The 12143-nt window shown below is 38.1% G+C and overlaps 1 protein-coding gene and 1 long non-coding RNA gene across 2 annotated transcripts in view; one reads left to right on the plus strand and one right to left on the minus strand.

Annotated features, from left to right (window-relative positions):
* The window catches only part of LOC130544413 (uncharacterized), a 29554-nt gene that overhangs the window by 13245 nt on the left and 4166 nt on the right, over positions 1 to 12143 (minus strand). The window lies entirely within an intron of this gene.
* STRIT1 (small transmembrane regulator of ion transport 1) lies at positions 2417 to 8031 on the plus strand. Its single transcript, XM_044383509.3, has 3 exons — positions 2417 to 2544; positions 5807 to 5905; positions 6005 to 8031. Exons 1-2 carry the CDS (start codon positions 2532 to 2534, stop codon positions 5899 to 5901), a joined length of 108 nt encoding a protein of 35 aa, XP_044239444.1. The 5' UTR covers positions 2417 to 2531; the 3' UTR covers positions 5902 to 5905; positions 6005 to 8031.

The following is a 12143-nucleotide window of genomic DNA, read 5'->3' on the forward strand; positions in this document are numbered from 1 at the left end:
TTTTGATTATGACTTCAACTGTTTCACTTGTTATAAGTCTATTCACATTTTCTATTTCTTTTTGAGTCAGTTTGGGTAAGTTTATGTCTTAAGAGGAATTTGTCCATTTAATCTATCACGTACAGATTTATCTACTATAATTCCAGACAGTAACAATTAAAAAACATGAGAAAAATGAAGAATTCTGATTTATCTTGAATAAAGAGCAAAATATTTTTTAGCTTAAGTACCCTAGAAGAATCTAATGTCACTTTGATAATAAGGGATTTGAGAACTCACTCTTGATGAACGTATAAAATGTTCCTAAATGGTATGCCCTAGGAGAAAGATTGGAAAATGTTCAAATATAGGCCCCTGCATTTGTGAGTTCAAAGTGAATCCAGTCTATTAACGAATAAAACATTTTTCCTGAATAAATATTATAGTTGTTTTGTTTTGTTTTTCAATTTACTAAAGGGGTACCCAAGGAGATGAAATTTTAGATTGAACTGTTTTCTGAGATCTGGGCAATTCGTGTTCTTCACTTTTGGTAGAAAACAAAGAAAAATAAATTAGTTATAAAGCAATTCCTCCTCAAAATTCAAATTGGTAACCATAATGTTAATAATAGTCAATTTTCTAGCAAAAAAGAAAGCTTAAGATAATTGTAATGTAGAAACATTTTCATACATTCTATTTTCAGCCACTTTAGGCAAATTGTTTTATTTTACACTAATATAGATATATATTTGTTTGTTCTTTGGAGGTAACTCAGTGCTCCTTTTTAATATCTTTTGTGTGTGTATCTTAAGATAGAGTATTCATTTGAATCTATTTAGTTAAAAAATTCAGTATTTGAGATCAATTAATCACCATTTTTTCCCACTCTGTTTATCTTGTCCCAATTAAACTTTTTTAAATGTATAATTATTTAGTATTGAAAAAAATACTGGACTTTAGTAGGGATTTTGTTACATAGAATATAGTCTCTCTTCCTTATCTGGCATAGCCAGGCATTTGTAAAAAATATTAAATTGTATATAGAGAAAGAGAGAAAATGGCAACTTGGTTTAAATGACATAACAGGGGCACCTGGGTGGCTCAGTCAGTTAAGCATCTGCCTTTGGCTCAGGTCATGATCCCAGGGTCCTGGGATTGAGGCCCACGCCAGTCTCCCCGCTTGGTGGGAAGCCTGTTTCTCCCTCTCCCTCTGCCTGCTGCTCCCTCTCCTTGTACGCACATGCTCTCTCTCTCTTTCTCAAAATCTTTTAAAAAAGTAAATGACATAACATAAACATAGTGTGTAATCATAGTGTAAACTCACCAGATTGTTGGCTGCACAGTCAAATCTATAGGTATATGACTTGAGGTCGAAAATCAAATGTTCCCCTTGCCTATGTGGGTAGTAGCACCCTGAATTCATACACCACGAGGGATTCAGTGTGGCTGAAGCATCACTACAAATGGGCAAGTAGAAAGATGAGGTGCTTTAGGCATCTTAATAAGTTCAGATTTTTATTTTCTAGGAGATGGAGAACCATTCATGGATTGTGATCGGGGGAGGAGACGCGGTCACGTGCAGGGAAATATCCCTCTTGGAGTTCTGTGGCAATGGATCTGATCAGGACAGTCTTGGCTGTTACAAGAGGACACCCTTCATCTCGTGGTGGACTTTTTAGGCAGTTGGTCACAGGGTCATTTTGCAAAACTTTTCCATCCAGACCCAAAAATTAAAGTTATTCCAGGGAGAATCTAGACCACAGTCTAGGTCATGTTATATAAATCAGGTTGGACTTTGAAAAATGGAATGTCCTATTTTTATACATTGCTAATAAAAACAAGCTTATGACTGCTCTCTGAAAATTCTAGGCAATACCCCAGCCTTTTGTTGTTTTAGTTTCTAGTACATTTGTATTAAAATGTTCTGTTTTTAGAACGGTTCAGAGCAAGGGGCACCACTTAATTTATTTCTTCTTTTGCATCCTGTAATGTAATAAACATCTGTATTTCACACAGCTTTTTCATTTCATCTTTACGACATCTCTACTGGAGATAGATATCACTATACTCATTTTAAAATTAAAGAGGCTGATACCCAGGTTAAGCAACTTGGCCTTCATTACAGAAATTTGAAGCCAGGTCTCTCCAACTCCAAAGTGTTTTTCCCCCAATAGGTCATCCTCCCTCTTGGATAGAACTTGTCTAATTGCAATGCCATTTTCCTCTGTGCACCCCCTTCCTTAAACATTTTCTCCATGTTGTCTGAAGGCATTGCGTGAATTAAAAATCTGCCCATCTCTGGTTTAGGATAGTTCAGCTTATTGAATTGTTTAGCTTATGTAGCCCCTAGTTTCTTCCGTAATAGCAGGATAAAGAGCCAGAGGAGCTCTGTTCTCCAACGCCTTACATCACTCTGCAGACAATTGGCAGTCAGGAGACGGGCAGCTGCCACACTCTTCAGATATCTCTCTATTTAAAGTTCAAAGAGACGCTGGATGACAACAACGAAGAGGTGAGCGTGGCTCTGACCAACCCACCCAGCAACAGGAAGAATGGCTGAAAAAGGTAAGATTTAAGGCATCAGACCCTCTTGGCAAAAGAAGGTCCAAGCTCCCTGGTTTATTTTACGTTCCCCAGGATTTCGTATTTCTCCGTTATTCTGAAGAATGTGGTATCACAGCTAAGGGGACATTAACCATGTATGTTAGCATGGCTACAGGAAACACATCGGATGGACAATTTATGGACCACGTCTGTACGTTATGTATGCTTTTTAAAAGGATCAAACAAAAGAGCTTAATTTGTTCATGCTTTTTTCAAAAGATGAGTTAGAAGCCAATTATTCTCCAGGGTTGTACTGGATTGGAGCTATTGTGGTATGCTGGACCAGAATTAAGGACATTTGATTTCTTTGTCGGATCTGCTACTAAATGGCCCTGTGAGTTAGGGGAAGTCCCTCTACCTCTCTGGACCTGGTTTTCTGCCTCTAAAATGAAATGAATTAAATGGGCTTAGTCATCCATAATATGCTTCATGTCTGAATTTCTTTTTTTCTGCTTTTAAAATGTGTATTATATTTAAGAAAATGATTGAGTCTAATATGACAAAAGGGACTGAATATATATTGTATTCAAGAAACACTCTTTAAATACCTCCAGGAAGCGTTTCTTTCAAGTCAGACAATAATCCCAGGAGATATGCAGTATTATCATCATTTCCGTTTCAGAGATAAGGACACTGAGGCATAGCCAAGTATAGTCACTTGCCTGTGACCACATACTAGAAAGTGGTGGTGCCAGGTTCTGAACACAGACAGTCTTGTCTCAGAGCACAGTGCCCTTAAGGATACTTCCAGGTATAACCATTTGGGCATGCTCAGGATTGGACAGAGAGAAGCATTTTGAAATCACTCTTCATATTTAAAAAGAGGGTTTGTCATGAGAGACTATGGACTCTGAGAAACAAACTGAGGACTTCAGAGGGGAGGGGGGTGGGGGAATGGGATAGACTGGTGATGGGTAGTAAGGAGGGCACGTATTGCAAGGTGCACTGGGTGTTATACGCAACTAATGAATCATCGAACTTTACATCGGAAACCAGGGATGTACTGTATGGTGACTAACACAATATAATAAAAAATCATTTAAAAAAATTAAAAAAAAAGAGGGTTTGTGTTTGATTGCACTGTAATGTCAGTGACCTACGCAAAGTATGTTGTGTTCTTACATATTCCTGTTTCTTTTTTTTTTTAAAGATTTTATTTATTTATTTATTCATTTATTTGAGAGAGAGAGAGAAAGTGAGAGAGAGAAAACGGTAGGGGAGATAGAAGGGTCAGGAGAGGGTGGGGAAAGACTCTCAAGCAGCCTCCACACTGGTCGTGGAGCCCAAAGTGGGGCTCAATCTCACGACTCTGAGATCATGACCTGAGCAGACACCAAGAGTTGGACGCTTAACCAACTGAGCCACCCAGGCTCCCCATATATTCCTATTTAAAAATGATGCTAGAGATTATGATAAAACTTAAAATATTTGTGTTAAAAACACAAATGCAGGTATACTTTGAGTGTTAAAATGCACAGTCAGTTGGGGTGCCTGGGTGGTTCAATTGGTTAAATGTCAGATTCTTGATTTCAGCTCAGGTCGTGATCTCAGGGTCGTGATCTCAGGATCGTGATAATGAGCGCCAGGTGTAGCCCCAGGTGGAGCCCCACGTGGAGCCCCTAGTTGAGCCCTGCCTCTGGCTCTGCACTGGGCTTGGACTCTGCTTAGGATTCTTTCTCTCCCTTTCCCTCTGCCCTACACCCTGCTCTCTCTCTCTCTCTCTCTCTAAAAGAAAGAAAAGAAAAAAAAAGCAGAGTCAACTGTATTGTTTTACAAGGAGTAATAAATAATGAGATATATGCTTTAAGGGCTTTATTTTATGTAAATTTTAGAGTTCTATTAAAATATTCTTGTGTAAGATATTTATAAATGCTCCATTAAAATATTGGTATTAATTTTTAAGTTCTTCGAAATTGGGAAAAATACTAAATCATATGTATGAACTGTTCAAAAAAATTACTGCTATATACTTCCACTATAATGGCACCTTAATTCATAAAAAGTCTTTCATCGAAATGAGAGTAAAGGGCATATCATAATGTTCATTTTATCCTTAAAGCAATATCGCATGGCAGGTAAAGAGAAAGATTTTTCCATTTAGTGGTTAATGCTTTGTTCAAGGTCACAGCGAGATGGAGAAACAAGGAACACCCGTTGAATTTGCAAGAGTTAAGAGAGATTCCACCATTTTTGGAAACAGATTTAGACTATTAAAATTCATTTTAACTGCACAAAGTTTGCTTTTGTAAGAGTGCCTCCTAATTTTAGAAGTGTCTCTTTTCCGGATGGTTTTGTTTTAACAGCACTTAACAAAAACTTCACATTTTAAAGTGATGGAAATTGTAATAGGCACACAATTGTAAGAATATGCGTTCTCTTTGTTAGCTGATGGCATACAACCTAATTGTGCTTTTCAATTAAGAATATATCCAAGTCCTTAACACGGAGACATTAATTCTATATGATGTCTTTCTGTGCTCTTCTTTAATTTTTTGTGGGTGATGTGTGTGTGCAATGAATATTAAAAAATGGTAATTTTATAAATTGCTTTTTTTCAGATAGGGGTACGAATAGAAGACACAGAAGGGATCGTTGTCCTAATGTCTTCTGTGTGTGTCGGATCAGTGTTAGTTGCCCTATTGAACATGTTAACAAAACAGAATCTCTTTTCTCTAATCGAGATGATCATACAAGATATAATGCTTTTCTTTTCCTGCGATACTGACGATTAAAGTCCGCTATCAAAACTAGGAACAATTTTCAACACCTTTCCCTATGTTATGATTGTTTAGTTTAGGAGAAATTGCCTGAAGAGTCCGTTTTGATTGTTTCTATATAAACAGCTGCTCTCTACGTTGTTGAACAAATGCCCGGATATGTTTTGTATACTCTAAACACACACACACAATCATATTTGATCTTCATAACAGCTCAGGGAGGTAGATATCACAAGTTCCATTATTTCTACAAATAAGGAAGTCCAAGCTCAGACTGGCCCAAGGTCACATAACTGTAAAAGGAAGACCTATGGTTTGAACACAGGTCTTCTGTTTCAAATAGCCAGCTGACTCCCACATACCCTTCGTAGAACAGAAGATAATAAATCATGTCTGGGAATGACGTGAGGGTGTATTTTTTTCTCTTGATATCAGCAGGTTCCTTTTAGTCTCTGGATTCAGAAGAAAACGATCTACCTGATCTGTTTTCTTTTGTTATTTTTAAGGAGAGTCTACATCCCCGCGCCTTCTGGTCCCTATTCTTCTCTTGATTGGCTGGATTGTGGGCTGTATCGTAATGGTTTACGTCGTCTTCTCTTAGAAAGGTGAACTTTTCAATAATTGAATATGTTTATTCAGAAAGGCCATACATTACTCCAGAAATAATCTCTTCTGTTTTACTAATGGAATATTTTATCATGCAGGCAAGAAGACTTCAGAGTGACAGCACTGAGAAGAATTAAGAAAAGCATGAACATGACAGATTATTAAACGTTTCTCATGTAAATAACTGCAATGTTTGACATCACTTCATAAACTTGGATTTGTAAACTGGTATTTTGGTGTGCATAAGAATCTCTTCCAGAACTTTTAAAGATTCCATCTACAAATAACAACTATAAGAAACCTGGGGGTAGGAAAAAGTTCCAAACTGTGACTAAAAATGCGTAACCAATAGGGAGAAGTTCGGTAAATTAAATTACATTAAATTTTTTTTAGGCTATTCCTCTTCCTCCCCAAAAAAACAGTAGAAAAAAAAAATGAGCTAGAGATAAGAAGAGATAGTTCACAGAAAACAAGAGGTAAATATAAACTTGCCCTTCACCTCTTGCTCATAATAAAAGAACTGTAACTAAAGCTGTGCTGGAGAACCATTGCTCACCTCTCAGCTGGGAAAAAAAAAAGATGTTTGATAATATGTATGTTGGTAAGGCTGTGGGGAATAAAGCATGCTCAGATACTGTCTTTAGAAATTAAAAATGGTGCAGCATTTTTAGGGGTGTTTGACAGTCAGTATCTCTCAGAATTAAATATGTATTTAACTTCTGACCCAGCTTTCTCTCTTCTAAAATTATTGCAATTTCCACAGATACACACTGGTAAAAGTGCAAAATGGCACATGCGCAGGCCTATTCATTAAGGCGTAATGTATTATAGCAAAAGCCTGGAAACAAGCCAAGAGCCCATTAACAGAGACTGACGGAATAAGCTGAGTTCCCCCTACATAACGTGCTACTTGGGCCGCTGTGAAAAGGAATGAAGGGGTCTCTATATACTGATGTGATGTCATCTCCAGGTCAGAGTGTTGTGTGAAAAAAGCCAGGTACAGAACGATGCATGCTGCCTTTGTGTAAAATGGAGGGACTAGATCAATACGCGCTTTCTAATTTCAAGGGCGCCATATTCTTTTCCCCAGCACTTTACCACAGAAGGTAATGTTTTTAAGCAGCAACAGGAATGAGTTTTTCTATAGTAAGTATTTCATTTCCATGTTTTCACATCCAACCTGGATCGTTTTCTCAGAGAACAAAGAAAGCTTAGTGCAGTAAAGAGAACAAAAGTTTTGGAAGTCAGATGGTTTTATCCTAACTTGGGAGTCCTTTGAATAGTTAATTAATCTCTCTAACCTTAGTTTTCCCAACTATAAAAGAGGGATAATAATATCCTCATGGGATTGTTGTGAGGACTGCTGTGTTTTCTGAAGCTGCCCGATCTGAATCGATGGAGTCATTTGTTAAAAATATGGATTCTTTAAGCTCCTTCTCTAAGAGCTCATTTCGGTAGTTCTGGAGAAAGCCTATAAAAAAATCAATTCTCCAGGTAATTTTTATTATCACGTAATTTTGGAAAACACACTTATAATATATGTGTGTATGTAGGCATTACTCCCTGATATCTATAGACACTGATCCATGATAGCTTATATTGGTAAGTTCCAACCACTTTTGTGTTGATTGCTACAGCAAAAAATTAGCACTTTATTATGTAATATTAAATCATATTTTTAAGTTACATGAATTATAATGATACGTAATATTATTTGTCCACTAATATTTTATATGAATTTTATTTTCTGTATTAAATTTAAGCCCTTTATGGGTGAATCCATTTCTTATCTTTCTGACTTATAGACTATAGTTCAAAATAGACAACTAATATATATGCATCAAATGGGTAATTATTTCCCCCTACAATATTCATGAATACACAGTGTTGATGTTCTAACTTTGAACTTTAAAGATGTTGTTGAGGGGCGCCTGGGTGCCTCAGCCGTCAAGTGTCTGCCTTCAGCTCAGGTCATGTTCCCAGGGTCCTGGAATCGAGTCCCGCATCGGGCTCCCTGTTCCGTGGGAAGCCTGATTCTCCCTCTCACACTCCCCTTGCTTGTGTTCCCTCTCTTGCTGTCTCTCTCTGTCAAATAAATAAATAAAATCTTTAAAAAAAAAAAAAAGATGTTGTTGAAGCAATTTAAGCTGGATTGGAATTCTCGAAGAAGTGACTAGTGACCTATAATAGGTTCAAGCGGGTGATTGCGTATAAATTTTACAAGGCATGGAATCTTATATGTGTTTGAATTTCCCAAGTCTTCGGTTTACAGTCTATCAAAGTACAGATATTTACTCAAATACAGTAATTATTTGAGAAGAAGAGCATAATGAGTTAAGTGCTCCTTAACATTGCTGATGGCGTGAATGCTAAGCGTTACATCATCACCACTCCCATACTCTATGCCTCCCCCCACCCCGCCCCCCGCCCCCTGGCCCCAAGACCTATACTGATGTCAAAGCTGAGATATATTGCTTTTCCAATACCTGTTAGGAAATAAAATAGAAAAACCTTTAAAGAAAGCTGTTTATTACACTCTGTGTCTGGGAAAAGTGATAAATTCCATTGAGTTTTAAAATGTCTAAGAAAACTCCTCATGACCTACCAAGCCTGGTAGAGGGGAGAATATTCCAAGAATAAATCCTGGAAGAGAGATCCCTGTGCACAGATAGAACAGTTTTCAAGTAATATTCATCTATCGATCTTGTAATAAAATAAACCTCAATCTCTTTTTTTTCCTGAGGAAATTATTTCCTAGTTTTATTATTTATTATATTTATTTCTTGTTTGTTTTATTTACTATCCTTCATTTTTGCCAGTTACAGTGTCTCAGACATCTCCTTCCCCTTTTTCTTTCTTTTCTCTTCTTTATTGGACAAGCAGAGCAGGTCCACTTAAAACATAAATATACATTAGCCTAAGATTCCTTTAGTGGAAAGAAAAGAACACCAAAAGCAGAAGAATAATATTTTGAGTTGGTAATTTCCCAGAGAATGAGATGGATGAATGTTTTACTTTTATTCCATTCTTTGAAAGTGATTTCTTGTTTTGCAAAGTGAGATGGGTAAGCAATTTCTTATAAATCATCTGAACGAGTCATGAGTGGGTACAGAGTGATGGCTTTTTGGGAAGGACAGAAATATTCCAGGGCTTCCGAGTCTGGCCATTATCTGAGATTTAAGGCCATTTTCAGTAATTTCCTTGGGCTGGGCATACATGCCCTTATAAATTCAAAATCCCAAATGACACAAATATATATCTGATAAAGTTATTTTTAGAGCTTATGCCTATGAATGTGAAAGGAAATAGGATATTGATTAGAATCTTGATGCCGAATGAAACAGGGTCATGGAGAAATTGTTTTGAGTTATAGGTTACCTGCTCTGCAAAATTGATCCAGAAGTGGAAAGTAAATGGAAACAGGCTTTTAAGCGGTTTGCATATTGATGCGCTCAAAGCCTCCAACTGGCGCCTTCTTTGTTTTCTCCCATCTCTACCGTGAGAAGGTATCCTCAGGATAGGATGCGTTCGGATTTAGAAAATGCAATCCTCGGTCTAACACACGTGGTGATCTCGTCAGGATGTTACAGACATTGGGCAGAGTCTTTGTCTTACTAACGCTAGAAACTTGCTTTGGAGCCTGGTGACAATAGACGGAGAGATTGCTTTGGAGTCAGACAGAGTACGATCCCCTCCTCAAGCATCTGGCCCGATTCATCCAATTTTGTTTTTCCCTTTGCTTTCTGCTCTTGTCTTTTCATTTAATACTCTCTCTCCTTCTCTTCCTACTTTCCTGCTGTATGTAATCAGCACTTCTTTGCGGTCTCAGTGGCCTGTGTGGAGGAATGAGATCACCTTACCATCAGTAATTCCAACTTCTTTGGCTCTTGCACCCTCCCGGTGAGGAAGTGAGGAGGGTCTCACGTGGGCTGAAACATATGTCTGCTGCTCTAGCCACCACTTCTCCTCTGCAGGACCCAGCAGTTTCTCGCAGGCAGTATGGGCTTCCCATCTCCCCCATCTCTCCCATGGCAGCCCTCACTGGACCTGAATGTGCTGGTCTGTGGGCAAGTTGCCATGTGTGGAGTTCTAAAGCAGTGCTGCCTATGTCACAACATGTCTCAGGGCTTAATTAAATAGTTCTTTTAGTTTTTATTTTCAGCCTATCCTCGCGCTCCCTAGGACCCAGGCATAGACCCAGGGCAGGGCCAGACAGACTCAGGTGGCACCTGCCATCCTGAATTCACAATCACTGTGTCGAGTTCCTCAAGCCTGACTTCTCCTTCAACAGCGAGGAGTTCGCCCAGGGGTCCCCTCAGGGTTATGCAAGCAGGCTCTAGTTCCTTTGTCACATCAGAATGCCAAGCGTGCTGAGAGCCTTTTGGATCTCACTGCCACTCTAGCAACATCTCTGGATCCTCAGAGTCTTCTGACACAAATAAGTAGGGTCGGTGATCATTTAAAACAAAACACTGGTCTCAACCCACCAAAATGATTTTAAAACCAGTGGATTTGATCAACAGTTTGAAGAGAACTACTTTAGAATTCAGTGTTTTGAGACATTACCATCTTGGTAAGAGTTTATCTGACCACCCATACCTCCAAACACACACACACACACACACACACACACACACACACACACACACAAGCAAATAGGGTTCTTTGTTCTTCCCAAGTGAGACCTTTTCCCCTTTGGATCCCCCACTGGTAAGTGGTAAGCTCTCTTTTTAAAATTGATGTATAATTGTCATATAATATTATATTAGGTTCGGGTGTATAACATAGTGATTCAACATTTATATTGATTACAAAATGTTCACCATGATAAGTGTAATAAATTCTTTCAATGTAGGATGTATGACAATGTAGGATTCACTAGACAGGACAGGAGGATGTCTAACGGATGTATATCAAGAAAATAAATGAATAAATGAAGAATGCCTACATGTTACCTTTAACCAAACAGCCTCATGAGACATATCTCTTAGCACGGTGTCTAGCACTTTCTACATGCTCAGCTAATGTAAGAGATTATTTTGTCATTATTAATAGCACAATTTTCCTCATTACATCTTACCTACGTTCTTATTTATTCCACTCAACAACTCCGTGAAGTAGAAATTATCATCAGTTCCACGCTGAAGATGAGCAAACTGGAGTACAGAGATGTTGAGACTCATTCATGATTATATAGCTAGCGACCGCTACAACCAAAACTTGAACCCATATCTTCTGATTTCAAATTACAAATTATTTTCAGCTATTTGTATGATCACCAAATTACAAGATCCTTTTTGAACTATAAGATACACCAAATTTCAGGGTAAGGAAATCTCCAACCTGCATTTGAATTGACAACTACATTCGTTTCTTCTAGGCAACAGTTTGTTTTCATGCCTCTTGGTCTCCACATTTAGGTCCCATGGCCTGACATCTGTCATCTGCTTCAGTTTTCTATTAGCGCAGCCCCTTTCTATGTAATGTTGTCAAGTTCTTAGATTTCTGTTGTCAGTCCCTTGACATAAAGGGATCTTTGTACCATAGAACTTAAGGTCCTTAACCAGATATATCTGAGCTGCCTACTTTTCATTTCTAGCTCTAAGCCAACTTTGCACATTCTGTTCTGGAAAAGAACTACTCTTGGCCCCGGCGTACTCCACCCCCTTTCCCAACACCTAAATTTATATAACTGCCTCCTTCTAGACTTTAAATTTTGGTTCAATGTGAGCCTCCTCCAAGAAGCAAAGGGACAGGGAATTTTCAAGCTTTCTCTATAATTGCAGAGGAGAGAGTGAGTTGAGGGTTTTCATGTTATACCACTGTAACAACAATCACACAGGTGCTTGCAAATCCAGCTGTAATCCCTGGATGTCAAGGGTGTTTAGATGCTTGCATAGTTCTAATAACAGTAACGCATGAAGAAGACTATCATTAAAAGAGACGTCTGTGATAAATGACCTCTTCTCCCTGAAAACCTCATACAATACAGAAGAAAGTAAAAAGCTCAGATTCCTTTTACCTATTTTCAGGGCTGCTCACTTCCTCAGAGGGAACCACTATCAGCAATTTAGCGGATATCAATCCAAAATCATTTCAATGTGTTTACAAAATAGTTTACAGGATATGGTTGTAAAAGTGCTTTCTTATACATTATTTCACTTGATTCTCATGAAAGGCAGGTGTATCCAGATGTGTGAAATGGGCTTTATGAAGGCAAATTTGCTCAAAGTCTCA

The sequence above is a fragment of the Ursus arctos genome, unplaced genomic scaffold (assembly GCF_023065955.2).
Source record: "Ursus arctos isolate Adak ecotype North America unplaced genomic scaffold, UrsArc2.0 scaffold_20, whole genome shotgun sequence".
NCBI lineage: Eukaryota > Metazoa > Chordata > Mammalia > Carnivora > Ursidae > Ursus > Ursus arctos.